This window comes from Mirounga angustirostris, unplaced genomic scaffold (assembly GCF_029215605.1).
Source record: "Mirounga angustirostris isolate CCGP_5_RB_7025 unplaced genomic scaffold, mMirAng1.0.hap1 SCAF_15, whole genome shotgun sequence".
Taxonomy (NCBI): domain Eukaryota; kingdom Metazoa; phylum Chordata; class Mammalia; order Carnivora; family Phocidae; genus Mirounga; species Mirounga angustirostris.
The window spans coordinates 90,783,784-90,805,130 of record NW_026991723.1 but is presented as its reverse complement, the minus strand read 5'-3'; the positions used below and the strand labels follow the sequence as shown (position 1 = coordinate 90,805,130).

The window sequence follows — 21,347 nt, the reverse complement described above, 5'->3', positions numbered from 1 at the left end:
ACAGCTGTCTTGTTTCTGATCTTAGGAGGAACGTTTTCAGTCTTTCCCTGCTATCGTATGTCAGCCGTGGAATTTTTGCACATGCTTTTAATTAGGTCGAGGAAGTTCCTTCCTATTCCTAGATTATTGAATATTTTCATGATGAAGGATGTTGGATTCTATCAAATACTTTCTCAGCATTTATAGGGATGATCACATAGTTTCTGTTTTGTGTTTATTAGTATGGCACATTCCATCAGTTGATCTGGGGATGCCCAACCAACCTCCCATTCCCAGGAGAAATCCCTCTTGATCATGGTGTGTATTCCTTTTTACATGTTGTTGGATTTGGTTCACTAGTATTTTGTTGAGGGCATTTGTATCTATTTTCATGAGGGATATTGGCTTCGTTTTCTTACGAGTCTTTGTCTGGTGGTCTTTGTCTGATTTTGGCATTAGGGTGATGCTGGCCTCATGGAACAAGTATTTCCTACTCTTCTATTTTTTTGAGTTTTGCAAAGACTCGGTGTTAATTCTTCTTCTAATGTTTGATAGAATTCACCAGTGAAGCCGTCTGGGCCAGGGATTTTCTTTATAGGGAGTTTTAAATTACTAACCCAATCTCTTTTTGTTATGGATCTATTCAGATTTTCTGTTTCTTCTTTAGCTTTAGTTACTTGTGTCTTTCTAGGAATTTGTCCATTTCCTGTCTCACGTGTTGTCGGATGGGTATGTGTGGTATCCCCTTATAATCCTTTTATTTCTGTAGGGTGGGTGATATTCCCTCTTTAGTTCCCAATTTAGAACTTCTGAGTCCTCTCTCTTGTTTTTTTTGTGAGTCTAACTGAAGGTCTGTTGATTTTGTTGATCCTTTCAAAGAACCAACTTTCCTTTGCTGGTTTTCTCAACTTTTCTATTCCCTATTTCATTTATCTCCATTCTAGTCTTTATCATGTCTTTCCTTCTGCTTGTTCTGGTTTAATTCACTCTTCTTTTTCCAGTTTTCTCCAAGTGGGAAGCTCAGGCATCGATCTGAGAACTTCTTCTCCATGGAGGCATTTGCAGGTGTGAGGTCACTGGGAGCATGGCCCTGACTTCGTTCCCTCCGTTTCCGTGTACCACATTTCCACGGGCATCCTTCTCCAAGAATTTTCCAATTCCCCTGTGAATGTTTGCTTTGATCCTTTGGTTATTCAGGAGTGTGTGGGTTAATGTCACTTATATGTGAACGCTCTAATTTTCCTCCTACGATTGACTCCTAATGAAATTCCATTATGGTCCAAGAACATGCTGTGTGTGATCTTAATCCTTTTGAATGTACTGCCTTTTTTATAGTGTATGAGCTCCCTGGAGAGCGTTCCCTATGCTTGAGAAGAATGGGCATGCTGTGCTCCAGCTGTGAGGGGGAAGGGGGCCTCAGAGCAGGTGTGCGGCAGAGAGCCCAGCGCCCCATCCTCCCGAGGACGCACATCTCAGAGCCCTCATGGCATCCCTCCTCCCTGGAACTTTTCAGATCAAGAAAGAGTGTCTAGCCTGCAGAGGGGCCGCTGCTGTGTTCAACATGTCCTACTTCGGGAAGTTCTACCTGGTGGGCTTGGATGCGAGGAAGGCTGCCGACTGGCTCTTCTCTGCTGACGTCAGCCGACCCCCTGGTATGACCTCCAGAGGACCATGCTCCTTTTCCACTCCAGTGCCAGGAAGAACTCCATGGGCACAGCCCTGGGTACCTACCCTGGCAAGCTGACCCCGTCCACTCTGGGCTCCTCTAGCTCATGGCTCTGCCCCCGAGGCTGGCCCCATGCCCCTGCATCTAGACCCTTCTGCCCCCATTGCCAAGTCCCAGCCCTTAGGACCCCAGCACCTTCCTCCATCCCTCTTCCTGCCCTTCCTTCCCCTCCTCCCTCCTTCCTTCTCCTTTACTTTGTTCCAAAAAGGATACAAGGCAGCAGGCCTTCAGTAAATGTCTCCTGAGACTGTGGAGCCCATTTAGTTACCCCCATAGGAATGCTCTCCCCAAACAGGGTTTCCAGAATTAAATGAAAATACAGGATGCTCAGATAAATTTGAGTCTCAAGTGAAGAAGGAACAGTGTTTTTGTATAGGTGTGTCCCATGTAATATTTGGGATATTCATCTCCTTTTTTATTACCCACCCTCCACCTACGTGTCCATCCACCTAAAAAACTCACCCACCCCCATCTGTATCAGTGCCCTGGGGCTGCTGTAACAAAGCACCACAAACTTAAATGATCGAAACATATTGTCCTACAATTCCAGAGACTAGAAGCTCATCATCAAGGTGGCAGCAGGGCTATGCTCTCTCTGAGACCACGGGTAGGACACTCAGCAGCCTCTCCAGCTCCCGGTGGGGCCGATGGTCCTCGGGGTTCCTTGGCTGTGGCTGTATCCCTGTGGTCTCCGCCCTGATGTAACACAGGCTTCTTTCTCCCTGCGTCTTCTTCTTCTTATAAGGACACCAGTCATACTGGATTAGGGCCCACCATAATGACCATCTTAACGTGATTGCATCTGCAAAGCCCTGTTTCCAAATAAGGTCACGTTCATGGGGTTGGGACGTCAAGCTATCATATTGGGGGACACAATTCGGCCCATTACACCATTTCCCCAGCCAGCCAACCCAGCTGCCCACTTACCCACGCACCCACGTACCCTCTGCTCACCTCCTCTTAAACCTCCTGCCGATCCACATGCTGCCATCTGCCCCCCAACCCCACCCAACACCCCTCCATCCACTTTCCCCTTCACCCCTCTTCATTCATCCATCTGTATGGTCACTTATTCAACAGACATTAGGAGCCTCTGCTCGGCCAGCAGGGGCGCACCAGAGTGAGTGAGACAGGATCCCTGCTCCTAGGAACTTTCCAGCATGGTGGTGGGTGTGTGGGAGGGTGGGATGAGGGGAGTCCAGGTCCCGGCTTGAGGCATTTCAAGAAGAAAGAAGCTCCACTCTTGATCCTTCCTCCCCGGGGGATGGCAGCGCTGGGGGACCTGCCCATCCCTCTCTGGGCCACCGGGTCGTGGTGTCACTGTGTCACTGTGCGGAGACACCTTTCGAGAGCACCCCGTCACGCGGTTCTGCAGACTCGTGTGAGCTGAGCGGCTCACACGCTCTGGATCTTCCTCCTGCCCCCAGGCTCGACCGTGTACACCTGCATGCTGAACCACAGGGGCGGCACCGAGAGTGACCTGACCGTCAGCCGCCTGGCCCCCAGCCCCCAGGCCTCCGCCCTGGCCCCTGCCTTTGAAGGTAAGCGATGCCCCGTGGGCTGAGCCGTGCTGTGGCCTGTAGCTGCTGCTGGCGGGCCGGACGGGGAGCGGGGTGCGGGCGGCTCTGCCGTTACCCAGTGCGCTCGCAGTGGTCAGGGCTGGGGAGATGAGAGGCCTCGGTTCAGGCTGAACGTCAGCTTTGTTCAGGCAGTGATGCTGGGCTGTGAGTACTCCGTGATTATGTCCTTGAACCCATCCGTACTGTGGTGTTTCTGAGCCCACACCGTGGGCGTGCTCAGCTTGTCTGCCCAGAACAGAGTGAGCTGGGGAGAAGGCCGTGCCTCCCACTGGGCGATGTTAGCTCCTTTCTGCCACTAGCCTCTCTGCGGAATCGACTTTCATCTATGCTGAACCCCAACTCCGGCTGGGGCAGGTCCTTAGAAGATATGCGGTTCAGTGCTCAAGCTGTTACTGGGTGGCCCTCTGCAGTGCCTTCAGGTTTGCTTGCATGCCTCCAGGGACAGTTAACTCAGTACCCGTCTTCCCTGTCTGCACAGCCCCACTGACTGCTGCACTGAGCCAGATACTTCCCAACACTTCAACTCCCCGCCCCTACCCCCTGGTTCCTGCGGGAGGCATCTCATCTTTAGTCCTGTTAACAGTCTCCGCTATAGGGAAGAAGAGAGGCGGCTGAGAGTCGCAGAGAGCGGGAAGCACCCTCCTTCTCCAGGAAGGGGCCCCATTGCCACCTCTGAGAGGCTGGATTTGCAGAGGAGAAAGGTGTCGACTGTGCGTGGGCTGACTGCACCATCCAGGGCAAGGGGCAGTAGGCTGGACGTGCTTGGCCCGTTCTGAGAAGCTGGTGGCAGCCCCCTGGCTCCGGGCCTGGCTCTGTGCTGCCGACAAATGCAGCTCACGCTGCGGGGGACTCGGTCAGGGTTCCCGGTGCGGGCGAGGGCGCTCTGGCCTGGGCACTGGGAGAGGGGGGCGGAGCGAGAAGGAGGCGCGCTTGAGTCAGGAAGGTGCATGACTTCAATACTAGTTCCTGAGCACTCACAGCGTGCGGCCTGTTTGAGGCACCAAGGATGGAGTCAGGAACCCAACTGAGAAGGTTCTGGCCTGCATGGAGTTTGTATTTCTGGTGGGGAGTAGGGGTGGTGGGACAAGTTTGCCCCGCTGGCCACGGAGTCCTTCGGGGTGGCTTGGGGGGCAGGTAGGGCGTGGGGGGCCCTCCCTCCTGCCACTGCCGGTGCAGAAGTAAGGAATGCAGTGGGCTCAGCGAGAGCACGTGTGCTTTGTGAACGAGCTCATCTGCCCCTTCCTTCTCCCGGTGCTCAAACGGAGCCTTTACCCTCAGGCAGAGGCAGGGGGTGAACGGGGCTGGCTGGGACCTCCAGGATCTCAGGGTATGGGCAGACCACCGTATGGGCAGACGGGCCAGGAGGAGACCATTAGAACACCGGGGTGGAAAAGAGCGGGACTATGGAGCCTGTGGGAAGTAGCTGAGCCAGGATGAGGAAGGCTTCCTGGAGGAGGTGACGTCTGGCCTGAAAGGCGGCTGGGAAGAGCTGGTGGAGAGGTCAGCAGGGCTGGAGAAAGGCTGGTGGGAGCTTTGTGCGGCCCTCACCCCCGAGGAGAGGGGAGGCCCCGACACAGACATAGCTTCCATCCTTGCAGAGCGAGTGGAGCTGGGGCCGCAGGGCAGAGGGACCCCAGTGAGGGTGCAGAGGGTCTACGGAAATCCTGGGCCAGGCCCTGCCACTGACTGACTCTGTGGCCCATGGCTCCGAGCCTCAGTTTCTCCATCTGGAGCATGGGGACCTCGCTGGTGCCCTCCACGGGGAGCTGTAGTGAAAACCCTTTGTAAACTGAGCCACTGCCCTAGGGTGTGCCCATGATACGCCTTTCAAGATGATTCCGGTGGATTCCTGGCCCTGGTCCTTGCCAGGGCTGGGGGAGAGCAGGCTCTGGAGCAGAGGGAAGGGAAGGGTGCTGATGCTTAGGGAGGTGTTTTGCCTAGAGTCTGGTGCCTCCAAGTTCACCTGGGAGTGAGGGAGGGAGGGGTTGGCGCTCGGCCTGCCAGTGGAAGTGTGCGTGGCGAGGGAGGCACGAGGACGCCTGCGTCACATCCTGGGAGGCTCTGGAGCGTGCTGACGGGCCCGGGGACATGGCCAAACATGAGAAAGCGGCGGCGTGCGGACTTTGTTTTATTTTCAGCCTGAAAAACTCTACCATTCCTGCCATGAATATGCATGTCTGTTCAATATGCATGTTTCAGACGGGGGTTAATTACACCTGTTACGTCAGATCACCAGTAAGTCAAGAGGATGAGGTGATTTGCATTCGATCAAGGTTGCGTACAAAGCAGCTGTCAATCCTAAACGTGATCTTGCTTGATCTTTTATATCACAAAAGGAAAACGTGCTCGTAGGAGGCATTTCAATAATACTGAGAAATAGAAAATACAATCTGCAGCCCCCAGCTCCCCAGCTGGAGGCCGAGCCCTGGACTCTGTGCCCGCTGACCGCCCTCTCTGCCACACGTCCGCTTGAGGGCTGGGCCTGGAGCTGGGCTGACTGTGGCCTCAGGACCAAGCATTTTGGGTCTTCGATGATGGACAGCTGCCCAGAAAATGCCAGGTCCACCCGCCGCCACCTCTTGGGCACCGGTGGCCCCAGGAACTCGCGTCCTTCAGGGAGGGGCCTCAGGGGGCTTCAGAGAGTCACAGCATGTGTCGGAGGCTGGGTCAGAGGACACTGTCGCAATTCCAATGTCCTTTAAGAGTCCTCAGCCCAGGGATGGGGTGGGGGGGCCTTTGGGGGCTGACTTGTCTTTTTGGCTTCTGTCTCCCTTTGTGCTCATCAGTTTTAAGAGAAAAGAGAAAGAGAGGAAACGTGATCAAACCTGGCCAGTAGATTTTTTTTATCCAGTGGATGCTCTCAACAGCCCTATAGGAGCCGGTGTGGCTCTGCCCATCTTACAGATGAGAAAACAGGCTCAGACAAGAATTGAGGACAGTGAGTCACAGAACTGCCTCTGGGCCAGGCTGGACTGGTGCCAAGACTTACATGTTCCCCAAGACAGGCTCCTCGTGGGGGTGGGGTAGCATCCCTGCGAAGTGTGGATGTGGCAGGGATTTGGGGAGCAGCCCTTTCTGCCCAGCCCCATGGTCCAAAGGATGCAAAGGTGCGTGCAGGGTAGGGTCCTGGCTGGAGGGAGATCGTGGGGTAGGGACAGGCAAGGGGGCAGGCCACTGCGGGGAGGTGGTGGAGGTGCTCTGCAGGGTTGGGGTGGGGTAAATGGGCTTCCCAGAGGAGGGGATGTTTGAGCTGGATCCGGAAAAATGAGGAAGTGGCTCAGGTCCTGCAAGGCACTAGTGAGTGGGAGGGCCTGGATGAGCATGTGTCCTGGCCCAAGAGTAGAGCCAAGGGTATCAGAACCAAGTGCCTTGTGAGGGGGCAGGTGTCACGGAGCAGGCTCTGTCAGGCCGGGGGAACACTTTGAGACCATCCTGAGGGCTGTGGGAGTGAGGGTGGGAGGTGGTGAGGTTGGACTGGCATGGGATTGGGGGCTGGGGCCAGGAGGGGACAGATCCAGCCATCGAAGCCAGAGATGCTGCAGCCCGAACAGAGCCACAGCCATGGGCGCAGAGAGAAGGGGCTCAGAGGCGGCTTTGGGATGTGAGGATGAAGGAGACAGCAGGGCCGCGGGTGACCCCAGGGCCTGACCATTTGCCAAGAAGTTCCTGCAGCTCTCGTGTTCAGGGAGGGCTTCCTGGAGGCTAAGGCCTCTGAGTTGGATCTGGAGGGGCAATGGGATTAGGGGAGCAGAAGAGCACACAGCACATGGGGTGCCAAGGTCAAGAATGTCCCAGGGCTCACCTGGAGGAGGGGGGGAGGAGGGCGGTGGGGACCACAGCCCCTGCGTCTGCTCCTTCCCCTGTGGGGTGGGAGAGGGAGGAGGGCCCCAGTGCCAGCCTTCCGTTGGTGGTCCCCAGCCCAGCCCAGGAACCTCCGATGAGAGCCCCTACAGCAGGTGCTCTTGGAGAGGCAGAGAGGCCCAGTACCCCTTCATCCCCAGCCCTCGGCCACCAGCAGCACCCTCCCTGGCCAGAGAAGGATAGCGAGGCGTGCCTACTTTTTAATTATGGTGGGGGGCTGTACCACAGCTGTGGGGGAGCCCCTGTGAAGGGCCAGAGGAGGGCACTTAGGAGGATTCTCCAGCCTCAGGAGCCCCCTGGCCATCTCCACCGGTGCCCACTGGCTATGCCCGGGTCCGGGGGTGGTGTTGGGCCTGCGGGGGCCGATGCCCAGAGGCAACAGTGTCCAGGGCCGAGAGAAGCAGCTGCCACGCAGGACCCCGGGAAGAGGATGCCTCCCAGGGCACAACCAGCTCTGCTCCTGGCTCTGGGCCACTCCTGGGGGCCTCTCCCATGGTGGCTGTGTCCACCTGGCCCGTGAGGCCAGCTCTAGTCGCATTCCCACTGTGCAGATGGAGAAGCGGCCGGGAGCTCTGGGATTGCCCGGTTCCACTGCTCTGAGGCTGGGGACCCTGTCGGAATTAATGAGGAAGGAAGGAAAGAGGCAGGATGCGCAGGGAGGTACCGAGACAGCTGAGATGAAGGAGGACCCCACCCCCAGGCCCACCTTCCCTGGTTCCTCCGGGAGATGGGGGGAAGTGACCAGTGAGAGCCCGCCCGCCCCGGCACAGCACCCCTGCAGATGAGATGTGTCGACCTTCAGTTGCAGATGAGAGTACCGAGGCTCAGAGGGGCTGTGTGATGGGCCCATAGCTGTCCCAGGTCCCAGCTCCCCAGGGCAGTGGCTCTCCCAGGACGCTGGGCCGAGGCGGGCTGCCCTCCATTCACCCCTACCCGGTGGCAGTGTGGCTCAGGCCATGGACGCAGAGCTGGACAGATTTTCTACCATGTGACCTCCATGAACCTCAGTCTCCTTTTCTGAAACCCTGGGGTGGTGACCAAGTGTCAGCCTCCTAGGGGGAATCAAGGGGATATATTTTTTTAAAGATTTTATTTATTTGAGAGAGAGAGTAAGCGAGAGAGAACACGAGCAGGGGCAGAGGGAAAGGGAGAAGCAGACTCCCCATTGAGTGGGGAGCCTGATGCAAGGCTCGATCCCAGGCCCCTGGGATCATGACCTGAGCCGAAGGCAGATGCTTAATGGACTGAGCCACACAGGCATCCTGGGAATCAAGGGGATATTGCCTATAAAGCCCGGCCCGTTACCTGGCCCCAGCAAGTCCTGCTATGGCCAAGGGGGGACCTGGAGATTAGGGGCCAGGGGAGTATGGAGTGAAACGAGAGTCAGAGAGGAAAAGAGACTGGTCCACGCCTGCCCAGCACTGATGACAGATGGAGCAGCATCCCTGTGGCGTGATGGTGTTGGGAGCTCTTCCCCTTTCCTGGATCAGGAGCCCTTTGAGAAGTGGGTGAAAGCCTCAGACTCTCCAAGAAAAGAGCTCCCTTGGCACGTGCAGCCCTCGGGGTCCTTCATCCTGGCCTCCAACCCCCGCCCCCTGCTGAGAAGCCAGGGCCCCCAGGGAGGGGCCCCCAGGGAGGGGCCCAGCTCATCTTTGCCCAGGGTGGCACAGCTAGGTAGGTGCTCGATCACTGACCCCAGAGCCCAGTGTGCATCGGCGCAGGGGAGACGCCTCTTGAGTGGTGGACCCTGCCAGGGCGCTCTGGCTTGTGTGGTTCACTCTCCAGAAAAGAGCAAGTATTTCCTCAACCCAGAGGCCTCGGGCTACGCCTCGCTGCCCCCGCCATCCTGAGTCCGGTGCTTCTCTTCCAGGGGATGGCTACTACCTGGCCGTGGGTGGGGCTGTGGCCCAGCACAACTGGGCTCACATCAGCACGGTGCTGCAGGATCAGAAATTCCGGTGCCAGCTCATCGACGGCTCTGAGGACCTGGGCATGATCAGCATCCAGGGCCCGGCCAGGTGAGGAGCCGCGGGGTGCACAGCCCCTGGGACCCAGCCCCGGGTTCCTCCAACCGGGTCCTGCGGGCAGAACCACTGCGGGTCCAGAATGGGATGTTCTGGTTTGCTAGGTGCTCTGGTGAACCCAGAGATGCCATGCCAGATAAATCGTTTTCAAAGCACTAGAATACAGAAAAACCCTTATTGTGAGCATCAGACTCAACCATACGGTGACTCAGCATCTGAGGGCTCAGGGGTCACAGAAGGGCCTGTGGGGGGTTGGGGGGAGTGTCTTTGGGTCACTGACTCAGTCTGGGAGATACTGATGCCATCTCAAAGTGGGCATAGCCAGGCTGGGGTTCTCCCTGCCACTGGGGCCGAGAGTAGTATGGACCTGAGGCCACTGCCCCCCGGGCCCAAAAGCCTCCGTGATCACCTCTGGTGATTAGGCCTGCAGATGGGTGATCCAATCATTCGTTCATTCTGTATTTGCTGAGCTGCATTCCCGCCCACGAGGAATCGGAGCCTGCGAGGTCCTCAGATGCTGGCTGTGCGTGGAGCCACAGAGGGGGCTTAGGCAAAGGGGCGTCCGAGCAGCTGTGCGCTTTGGAAAGATCCCTCCAGCTGGGCTCCAGGGAAGGGACTCGGGGGTGGGGGACCAGAGGGGAAGAATGATCGTGTTAACAGCCACCAAATGGACACCTGTGATTTGCCAAACCCTGTGACGACCTCTCCTGAAACTACGGTTAATAGCCCTTGCAGGTGGTTCTAATTGTTCTTGTTCTTTTTGGTGAAGAAACAGAGGCACAGAGAGGTAGAGATCTTTGCCCAGGGTGGCACAGCTAGGTAGGTGCTCGATCACTGACCCCAGAGCCCAGTGTGCATCGGCGCGGGGGAGATGCCTCTTGAGTGGTGGACCCTGCCAGACTGGAGAGGTGCAGGTCCAGGCAGGGGAGGAAGGGCACATGTCAAAGGAAGAATGTATTCCCGAAAAATGGTGGGAACAGCTGGTTGCCGAGAGGGAAGAGTGGGCCCCAAGCTGCACGCTCAGACCCTGCCCTAGGGTCCATTTTCCCGGGTGCCTTAGAGCTGACCAAGCCAGCAGCTCCCCGGCTGGGTCCTGGACGGGCCAACCTCCCCTCCCAGACTGTGTTGTAGCTGTTTTTGTGTGGGCATTGCTTAGGGGCGCATGGCAGATGGACAGGACCTGCTCGCTGAACGAATGTACAGAATCTGAGTAGGTCATATACCTTAATGTTGATCGGCTTCTGTCAAGTGTTTGACCAACATCCGCTAAGAGAACATTTGGGCAAAGCCCTGGAGGAAAGAAATGAGGAATCAAGCTTTGGAGCTCTGGAGGGACGGTGTTCCAGGCAGAGGAAACAGCAGGTGCAAAGGCCCTGTGGCAGGGGCCTGCCCATGTGTCTGAGGAAAAGCAGGGAGGCCAGCTGGAGCAGGGCAGTTGGAGGTGCGCTCGGAGAGCAGAGGAGGTGAGAACCTGTAGGTCCAGGGGCTGTTTCCCCGAGTGAGGCGGACTGAGCAGAGCAGAGACATGGTCGGACTTGGACTTTAACAGGGTCTTTGATGCCGGGCGGGGGACGAGGCCAGCAGGTGTGTGAGGAGCCTCAGGGACCAGAGAAGCTGGGACTTCAAGGAGGGAGCATTGAGCTGTGTCCAGGTGGCCAGTGGATCCAAGTGGGATGAGGACCAGAAACTGACCATTACGTTTGGCAGCGTGGTGCTTCTGGTGGCCTCGAGGGTGGTTTGTGGGATGGCTGAGTGGGGGCATGTGGAGCCAGGAAGGGAGGAGAGGAACCTGGAGATCCAGTGGCGTGGTTTTCATCTCTCCCTGGACCGGCTGGCTCCCGTCTGTGGGCGGAATGGGGCCGGGGGTCCTGGCCAGTCCCTGGGGGAGCCTCCACTCCCTTGCCTCTGCGCCTCAGCCGGCAGTGGGTTATTTTTAGCGTGGGGGAGGCGGGTGGGCAGGGGAGGGAGGGTGCAGGCAGCCAGATCAAGGCAGGGCCCCGGGGAGACGGGCCAGCCTCCTCTGCCTCGTTAGAAGCAGCTCCAGGCGGGTGCCGGTGACAGCCATCTCATCCCCCTGGTAATTCCTGAACTTCCTGCTCCAGAGTGTCCTCTCCTTCAACAACAGCCCCACGTCCCTGCACGAGGGTCAGCCTTGCCAGCTCCCCCGGTGGGGCTAGACCTTCGGAGTTGTCTGGTGGGAAGACAGCACCCGGACCGTGGGCCATGTTCAGTGACCTGCTGTCCGGTAGAACTCTCTGGAAACGTTCCGTAATTGGGTGGTCCAGTACGGTAGCCACTAAGCTGTAGGTGGCCACTGAACCCTTGACATGAGTCTGGCCAGACTGAATATTTAATTTTAATTCAGTTAAACTCAAGTGGCCATGCGTGGCTGGGGGAGACCGGGCAGAAGTGAATGATCACTATTGCAGTTTCTCACTGCTGGCTCACAAGAGCCCTGGGAGGAGGCATCACTGTCCCCGTGGAGGACGGGGTGAGGGCGAGGGGTGAGTAAGGGGAGTCAGGACTCGAACCCGCGTCTCTGGCCTGTGCCCTCCAGCGCCACCTGCTGCCTTCCTGGTGGAGGGACAGCCTCCTGCGCCCCAGCCCGCGTTCAGCAGACCTGTGTGCCCGCCCCGTCAGTAGATTGGTGCCCAGAGCTACCCCTAGCGCTGCTGAGCCCCTTCAAACCCTGAGCCCGGGCAGCAGCTCGAGGCTCCTTCCCCTGCAGGGACACAGGCTAGGAAGACACCGGCCGCCCCCGGGGCTGCAGAGAGGACATGCTCCGGGAAGACTGGGGATGGGTTCTCTGGGGGCTGGCACCACGTGGGTGCCGGGGGTGTGTGTTACATAAGGCACTGGAAGCCTGCAGCACGCTGGGCACCTCGAGCCGGCGTGGGTGGGCAACTCCAGCACCGTGGGGGTGGAATTAGGGTGGGCAGCTTTCTGAGCTGCAGAACCTTGCAGCCCCAGCACCTGCTGGTACCCCTGCGCGGGGCTGTCTCCTGCCAACGGGGAGCCCACCCTGGGGCACAAAGCTGGGCTCTTGTCAATCAATTCTATTTACCGTGTGCCCTTCTGTGCCAGGCACGTTGGGATAGGAGCCCTGTGGTCACAGGGCGCCTGGTTTAGGGAGGGGGGGCAAGTACAATCCATGCGAGAGGTGTCCTGTCGGGAAATGTATCAGAGCTTCATGACCCACATAAAGGACACCTGACCCAAACTCAGGGAGTCAGGAAGGGCTTCCTGGCGGAGGTGGCAGCTGAGCCGAGACCTGAAGGATGACAAAGGCTTAAACAGAGGCAGGGAACCTGGGTGTTATGCCGAGGAGTGAACTAAGGCCTCGAGGGAGGCCAGGGGGCAAGGGGCCCTGGAAGTGAGGGTTTCCATGGATACTGAGGGCTTTGGGCCCAGCGAGGTCTCAGGTAAACTCCTAAGCCTGATAGCCGGATTCTGCGGGGGGTGGGAGAGCAACCTCTGCCCTCGGGGAGCTCACAAACCAGCCTCCTGCCCGTGGGACCTGGGGGCGTTAGATGGCTAGGTCACTGCCCCCGGAGCCATGTCAGTCTGGTCTCCGCGCAGGCTGGGCTCACCGCCCCCATCATTGTTCCTGGCTTTTTTAGTGGACTGTATTTTTGGCTCGTGTTCATCTTGGTGTGCTTTTATGAATACCCTTTTGTCAGTCTGCCCTACGAGTTCAGGGACTCGTCCTGCTCACTGCTGTATCCCCAGCGTCTTCCTGGCCTGGGCCTGCACTCAGGAGTGCTCAGCAAGCGTTTGTTGACTGACTGACTAACCGACTTTGTTCTTGTTCACAGCCGGGCCATTCTCCAGGAGGTGCTTGATGCAGACCTGAGCAATGAGGCTTTCCCGTTCTCCACCCACAAGCTGGTGAGAGCCGCCGGGCACCTGGTAAGTACCTCCTGGCTGCCGTCTCCTGAGTTGCGGGCAGTGGCAGTGTGCCTGCGGCTCGGACTTGGGAGCCAGTCTGTTGACTTCCCTAAGCCACCACTGTGAGGTGGGGACTAGACGTTCCGGCCCACAAGCTGGTGGGAGCTCGGAAGGCTGACGGGTCCAAGTCAGGCCCCCCCACCCCGCCCGGTGCTGTGCCCAGTGCCCGGCACCTGCTGGGGGCCTTGCTCCCAGGCTTCCGCCAGGACAGAGCCTGGCCCTGCCACCTGCACAGCCACCCGCCACACCCCCTCCTCGGAGGCACAGGCCCCCGGGGTCAGGGTGCTGTGTACGGCTTCCACCACATAGGACACGGCTGGGACAGCAGAGCTCCGTGCCTCTGAGGAGGTGTCTGCCTTTCCCTGGTGTTCTCCCACCCCTGCCCGCCCAGCACTGTGGGTGTGGGAGGAGGAGGGGCTGCTCCGTGGGGTGGGGGTGCGCACCCCCCACCCCAGCCCCAGAAAGCCCAGATCCTGGGACCCAAGGCTTCTGGAATGGTGGGCAGTGTCAGGCTCCCTTGGACCCGGCTCTGGCTGGAAGCTTCCTCGGAGACCAGGGGCCGGGCCGGGGCCAGCTCTAGGTCAGCCCGTCGCTTCCCTCCATGTCCTTGCAGGAAGTTAAACATCCTGATCTCCGTTCTGACTCCCCGAGGCCAAGGGGAGGATCAGATGGTCAAGGTGCCCTCAGCCACCATGTGCCGGGGGCTTGTGGGCACCAGGCACTGCTCCAGGCTCCCGGCACACGCATGGCCCACGTCATCTTCCCAACGATGTGAAGGTTCCGTGACGAGGTTTCTCAGCCTCGGCACTGTGGACGTTTGGGAAGATACTCTGTGTTGGAGGCCGTCCCAGGCCTCGTAGGGTGTTTGGCAGCCTCCCTAGCCTCCACCCATTCCATGCCAGGAGCACCCCCAGCTGTGACAACCAAAAATATGTCCAGATGGGAACAAGTGTCCCCAGAGGGCAGACTCACCGGAAGGGAACTGCTTGTCTGTGATTATCCCGGTGGTGGTCAGGCTGTCTGCAGTCGTGGCCGGGTGAGCTGACCCAGGCCCTGCAGCAGCTCTTGATGTAGGAAACCGAGCTTGGAGACGGTGAGGGACTGCCCGAGGCCTTCAGCTAACCAAACAGAAAAGCACACAAATACATGTCAATAGAACGGACGTGGCCGTCAGGGGACGGGTGGATGGACAGCTGGGCCGGGGGGTTCCTCTCCTTGTCCACTTCTCCATGTTCGCTGGGGGTTTGGTGGGGAAAGTGCCAGGGGAGTTGGTGAGGAGGGGGATCCTGGCCCGCGGGGGGGCTGGAGTTCCAGGACCAGCCTGGGTCCTGTTAGCAAATCAACAGTGTGTGCTGAGGTCTGCGAGGGGGGCTGCCAGAGAGGGTGGGGGACAAAGGCTGCTCTGGAGCAGGGGAGTACTGGCTGGGCTCTGTTCCCGCCTTCCCTCTCCGGAGGGAGCTAAGGGACAGGAAGCTGGGGCAGGGGGGGTTCCTCTGTCTAGCTTGCTTCCTGCCTCCTTGGTGCAGAGCTGCCTGCCAGGACCAGAGAGGGTAGGTGTTTTGAGAAAGTGGCACAGCGCGACCCCAGGCCCTGGCCGGCATCCAGCAGGCCCCGACTGCAGCTGGGCCGTGAGTCCCCATGGGGACTGGGTTCTGGCTTGCGGAGGTGTGAAGGGGAGTCGAGAGGCTTGGCATCTGCTCGGCCTGTGTGTGGCTCGGGGGTAGTGGGAGAGAGGACCAGGTGGGAAGCACTTCCCTTCCCAGCCCAGGCCGCTCCAACGAGGCACCTGGGACGGGACTTGTTCCTGGCCAGGGGACTCCAGCTGCCTCCTGCCCCTGGGGACCGGTCCCACGCAGCCCTGGCCGCCTCCCTAGGCCTGGCCCGTGGTGGTCTGGCTGCACCTTGTCCGGCTGGGCCTGGGAGTCAGGCTGGGTCAGGTCTCGGACCGAGGGGAACCCCTCCCTAGGGTAACAGGCAGCCCAGACACAAGGTAAGGGTGCCCTGAGTTGCCTGGGTCAGGGTGCAGGACACCCACGGGGCTGCATCTCCTCACTGTCTCCTCTGGAACAGACTTCCTGGCTTTGTCAAAAAGGATTTTATTGCTTTGTGAACAAATGTTCAGTTTCCAGACATAAGCGTGTGGCACGGTGGTGAAGCGGGCAGGGGGCCTGGAGGCAGAGCTCACTGACCCCTTCGGGTGCAACCCTTGAGCTCTCCAAGCACGAGATGCCGCAGTCTGGCTGGAGAGACGGTGGGCATCACACTGGGAACGTTTGTGAGCCCAGAACAAGGAGATGGAAGCCAAGCCCAGGTCAGCAGTTCAGTGCGCCTTACAGAACCTTCTCTCCCCGATCTCTGTCCATGAAGCTTAAAACAGGAGCAGGACCATCCACAAATACAGTTTGTGCACCCAGCTTTATTTTCTGACGGTGGTTGTAACAGTTTTCTTTTTTTTTTAAGATTTTATTTATTCACTTGAGAGAGCACGAGAAAGTACAAGCAGGACGAGAGGCAGAGGGAGAGGGAGACTCAGGCTCCCTGACTGAGCAGGGACTCGATCCCGGGACTCCAGGATCATGACCTGAGCCCAAGGGAGATGCCTAACTGGCTGAGCCACCCAGGTGCCCCAGTTGTAACAGTTTTCTGGTTCCTTTAAATATTCTCCGAGAACCACTTTGAAAACCTGTGTGATCCTCCCTCAGCTCTTCGAGCAACGCCCATGCTTAGTCCTTGTCCTGGGAATAGCCCGGTGAGGAGCACCCCGTTGATGGTGGTCCTTTTATGCCTCTGATTATTGACCTAAGGCAGATTCCTCAGACCCAGAGACAGGTGTCCCAGGTACACAGTCCTGGCCTTCCGGGTCATTCCATGCAGTGTTCTTACCCATTATTTGGCATTTTCTGTGTCCTCCCCATGCCCGGTGCTGTGCCAGGCCTTCAGGGGGAGAGTGGGCACCAAAGTAGAGAGCTTCCCAAGCCGGGTCCCGCCTGCGGGAGACTGGCACCCTCGGCTCACATTGGGCCAATCCAGGTTCTCACCTGAGCCCTGGCATTCTAGCCTAAACTGCAGGATCCATTCCTAGTGCTGAGCATCCTCTCCCCACCTCCGCCCTCCCCGATCCCCCACACCCCCCACCTGGCTCTAGAATTAATTCCAGACACGTTGGCTGGGAGCCCCCCAGATGCCGGGCCCAGAGCTTGACCCGGAGGCTCTGGGGTGGAAGAGGTGGGCTCCCGCCCTCCCCAGGCTCACAGCATTGCTGGGGTGGGGGTGGGGGTGGGAAGGATTCTGCAGCACCGTGCACCCTGCGTCGGGCAGGAACACGTTCCTGGGAGGGGGAATAGAGTCTTGGCAAGACAAGTAAATGTGAGAACAACAAGATGGTGGAGAGGATGTGACTTGGGCCTCTGGGCTGGGCAGCAGCTTGCCTGTGCTGGGTGGGGAGGGGGTCTGCCCTGGGACGGGGTCCCCCATGCCCCTGCCCCCTGGCCCCCTTGGCAGGACTAGAGGAACCCATGCCCTGGGGTGGCCAGCAGAGACTCCTTCCTCTCCCCTGCCCGGCTAGAAGCACATCGCGGTTCCCTGCGGGGGACCGTGCCCACCAGCACCCAGGGCCAGGGCGACGCCGCCTCACTCCTCAGAACAGCCCATCTCCAAACACACGGATTCACTGTCCTGCAGGGTCACTCCTGCGTCCCTGTCCTCAGATGCTGTGGGGACCCTAGGGGGCTGGGCAGTTGGGTAAGTGCCTGGCTGAAGCATCTTTGTGCAGAACTCTGCCTCCGAGCCTCTCATCCTTCCTCCTCCTCCCCCTCCTCCCCCTCTCTGCTGCTCTCTGGAGGTCACATCTAGTAACCTGGAGGCCCCCTGCTCTGTGACCCCTAGGGGCTGGGAGTCCCCGGGTGACCCCGGGGGGCCCAGCTCCTGAAGATGAGGGCCATGGGGGCAGGAACATTCGAGGATGGGATGCAGCTAAGGGTGTGGTAGGTTGGTGCCCCAGACGCGCCGGGATCCTGCCTCCGGATCCCACATTCTCCTGAGGGCCAAGGAGGCTTGGGCAAAATGGAGCGAAGGCCTAGTTTCCTCAGTGTTGATGTTATGGGTTTTGCTGACCTCCACGTGGCCCAGACCACAGGATGGTCCAGGATGGTCCAAGCCTAGGGCACAAGGGCTTTGCATTCACTGTCCAGTAAGAGGGGTGGGGAAGTCCGCCGGGGAGGGCCACAGGTTGTGGGGGACCTGGGCTGCCCCCAGGCCCCGTGGTGGCCTCACAGGCAGGCGGGGAGGTGGGAGCTGGGTCAGCACAGAACCCAAGGGTCAACAACAAAGTCACTCCGGTGTTCAGCAGAGCTGGGGGCCTGTAGGCCTGGCTTCTAGGCCCGCCCCGGCCTTCTGGGACCACCTCTCCTGGCCTCGGTTTCCCCACCCGCAACACAAAGCCTAGACAATATCTAAAACCCTTTCTGGGCTGTCTTGTGAGTCTGTCCAGACAGCCTGAATTCTCTCTGAATCCAGGGGGATTTCCTATTCTCCCAAATAATATCTTGCACTGGCTTCAGCACATCCTGGCGCCATATCCCTCCGTGTGAGGGGACGCTGGGGCCAGAGGGTGGGCTGGGCCAAGTTCGACAGGAGGTAACTGGATTCCAGCCAACCAGATGCAGGAGAAGAATGTGTGCCTGTGTAACGGGTAAGGCCCCCTGGTTGCAGTGCACGGAATGATGAGGGCCAGAGCCCAGACTGCACCCGGGCCGAGGGTGGGGGAGCAGGGCCCTGCCCGCCGTGACCCACACTCACGGCCAACAGATGACCCCGGCTGAGCGGCGTCCCCGGCTGAGTGCCGTCCTTGTTTTGCAATAACACCCCAAGATGCTTGGGCCCCAAGCTTCCATGAGGCTTGCATTCCTAGAGGAAGAACAAGGGGCGGAGGGAAGTTGTCCCCTTGGCAGCCAACTGACCAGATGTCCTTACCTCCCACGTTTTGGCCTCGAGGCCAGCAAGGTTCCCGGTGGGAAGCGCTCTCCCCGCGTGGTGACCAAGGGAGACATGGTGTTCCTGGCGCCTCGGCCTGGGACAGGGGGCCCCTCTGGAAAGCAGCAGGCTCTGGGCTGCAAGCTCGTCGCGAGGCACAGCAATAAAGTGATTTTCTTCTGAAAATTAATTTCAGGGCAAAAGGACATTGAATTTCTTCTCCTGATGGTATGAGGTGCTTGCAGGGGCACATGAGGATTCGCTGAGTTCAGGATGGAATGTTCTCCCACCTGCACAGGGTACCTAGCCGATTGGAGGCTCGGGCCTCCCTGCAGAGCCTCGCACAGGGCCGCGCATGCCTTCACGGCACCCGCATTTGCCAGTTGGGTTTTAGCCGCTGCCTAAAGTCACTTTGCATGAGCTGTGCAGATTCGCCGTGGCTCTGGAAAGCCAGGGGGCCGTGGGCGGGTCCCATGGGTGCTGTGGAGAAATCCGCATGGCCACAGCCACTGTTGAAGGCGTCCTCCCGGGGAACAGGGTTGTCTTCTTGCCGCGAAAGTGTCAGGTCAAGGCGTGGCTGGGGTGAGTTTGGATGGCTCTGAGGGACCCCGGGGCATGAACTTCGGACATTCCAGAAGTTCCCCCAGGGTGGCACTCCATCCTTTCTCAGCAGGGAACGCTGGATATTCTGACGCGACAGGCCTGCCTTGCTCTGTGGGGGCAGACAGCCGTCTTTCTCAGGGATGAGCCATAACTCTGATCGGTGACTCGGAACCTGTGGTTCCAGGGGTGGCTGGCTGGGGAGGAGTGCTTTCCACTGTCGAGCGTAGCGGGAGGGTCTGTGGCCCATTCCAGGCTTCCCGGGGCCTGGAAGAGGAACCCTGAGGGTCGGACAGTCTATGGAGTTTTCAGATCCTTAGAGAGGGTCAAGTTCAAGTTCTCGACATGTGACTTGAATATCCTACCTTTTATTAATTCTTATTCTTGGAAATTAGTTTCCAGTCATCTTTCCCCCAACTCCCTCTCCCTACCACCAGCATCCCCACCACTCTCCCTGCCATTCCCACCACCTCCTCCACCATCAACACCATCATGCCCACTACACCATCTTCACTACCATCATCATCCCCATGCCCACCACCCTTATCCCCATCCCCACCACCTCCTCCACCATCATACCCACCACCATCCTCACCACCATCCCCATCCCCCATCACCATCCCCACCCCCATGCCCACCACGCTTACCACCACCTTCACCATGCCCCCCCGCCCCCGCCAACGACCACCATCACCACCTTCGTTACTGCCATAATTACCTCCCTCATCTTTACTACCACTGTCACCACCAGAACCGACCCCAACACTGCACACTAGCCTTCAGGAGCAGACCACTGGGAAGAATTGCACATCCCACTAGCAGAAAATTGTTAGAATCAAGAATGTCTTGGGAGCCTCCAGGGGGTTTGGAACACGAAGATCCTTGAACCTATGGCCAACCTCCCCCACCCCTCCCCGTTCCTGCAGATTCAAGGCAGAGGGCTGCCCAGGCTCAGATCCCTGCCCATCCCCTGCCTCCAGGGGCCCTGGGATCCTCACTTATTTAAGAGATGGCTGAGCTGGAGGACGTGCCTGCTGTTTCGGGGGTGCTGTTACACAACCAAATGCCTGGAAACTTGTAAAACTGCCATGAGCTAATGTGATCTGAAAAGGTTGGACAAGCTGGCCTGTGTCTGTGGGCGCATCTGCTTGAGCCCTCCTGTGATATTTACCCAGAAAGGCACACTCCAGGCTTGTTCTGGTGACGCACATGCCCAGGGCATCCCACGGGAGCCACGTGGCCTGCCCTGCCCTGGGCACCTGCGTGGCCCTTGATCTGAGCCGGGGCGGTGACCCAGCATCTCCCCGGATTCAAGTCATGTCCACGGATAGCTGGCGGGGGGGCAGTGAGGCGCCAAGCATGGGCTCAAGCCCCTGAATCACATCTTTACTAACACCCGAGCACCCAAAATTTTACTGAAATCCAACCACCCAAAAATAGTCAAGTGAGTCAGTCCAGGGCAGGGAGCGTGTGTCTCCCGGCTTTGTGCACGTGCGCTACCGTTGGAAACCCTGGCTGAGCCCTTGCGTGGCTGCTTCCCAGTCGTGGGCTTCCTCCGGGTGGCTGGAATGGGCTCGCCCGAGCAGGAGAGCGGGCGGTGCAATGTATAGGAGGAGTGGTGAGCAGTGGTGAAATTGCCAGGGGCCTGAAATCGGCCACGTGGGGCTATTTATACCACGGAAAGTGATAGATGCTACAGAGGGACACCCCGGCCACCGGAGCTGATGAGCAAACATTTCCCAGGACATCCGTGGGCCTGGGGCAAGCGGCTGCTCTCCCCTGAGCCCCCAGTTCCTTATCAGTAAAACGGGCACGCCCACAGCCCCGCCTCACCGATGGTGAGCACCCTGCCTGGGGTTTTATGGGGACGATTCTGTTGAGTGCTCCTAGGAGCCTCTGAAGGGCATACCGATATCATGCAGGGCTTGCAGAAGAGACTCAGAGGGAGGTCAGTCGCCAGGGATGGTGTTGGCTGCTCCTGTAGGCAGCGGGCCCCTTGCCTCCCTGCGTCAGCATCTGCTGCCTTCCCCTTGCTCCTGGTGTCCCGAACATCAAGAAAGTGCAAATCACCCAGTCCCTCTGGGTTTTAGGTGTCCATCCACGGAGAAAAGCGTGTTCTGTTTTTACCATCTTAACCTTTTTTAAGCATGTAGTTCGGTAATGTTAACTATATTCATGTTGTTGTGCAAAAGATTTCCAGAAATTTTTCATCTTGCAAAACTGAAACTCTATGCTCATTAAACAACAACCCCATTCCTCCTTCCCCCAGCTCCTGGGAACCAACCGTCTACTTTCTGTCTCTATGAGTTTGACTAATTTAATTCCATGTAAGTGGAATGTGGATTAGGATTTGTCTCCGTGTCGGCTTATTTCACTCAGCATCATGTCCTCAAGGTTCATCCATGTTGTAGCCGGTGTCAGGATGTCCTTCCTTGTAATAGTTGAATAATATTCCATTGTATGGATAGACCCCACTTTGTTTATTCATCTGTCAGTGGACACATGGGCTGCTTCCACTTCTTACCTATTGTGAATAATGCTGCTGTGAACATGGGTGGGCAAATATCTATTCCAGATCTTGCTTTCAATCCTTTTGGGCATCTACGCAGAAGTAGAATTGTTGGACATGTGCTCATTCTATTTTTCTTTTTTTTTTTG

At 58.1% G+C, this 21,347-nt stretch overlaps 1 protein-coding gene across 7 annotated transcripts in view; it reads left to right on the top strand.

The window, feature by feature from the left end:
• SARDH (sarcosine dehydrogenase) overlaps positions 1-21,347 on the top strand; it is a 61,147-nt gene that overhangs the window by 31,077 nt on the left and 8,723 nt on the right. For all 7 annotated transcript variants that reach the window (XM_045883470.3, XM_064580029.1, XM_045883469.2 and 4 more), the window contains 4 exons: positions 1,493-1,631; positions 3,133-3,246; positions 9,017-9,164; positions 12,986-13,079. In XM_045883470.3, coding sequence (XP_045739426.2) covers positions 1,493-1,631; positions 3,133-3,246; positions 9,017-9,164; positions 12,986-13,079 — 495 coding nt within the window. The remainder of the gene's footprint in view (positions 1-1,492; positions 1,632-3,132; positions 3,247-9,016; positions 9,165-12,985; positions 13,080-21,347) is intronic.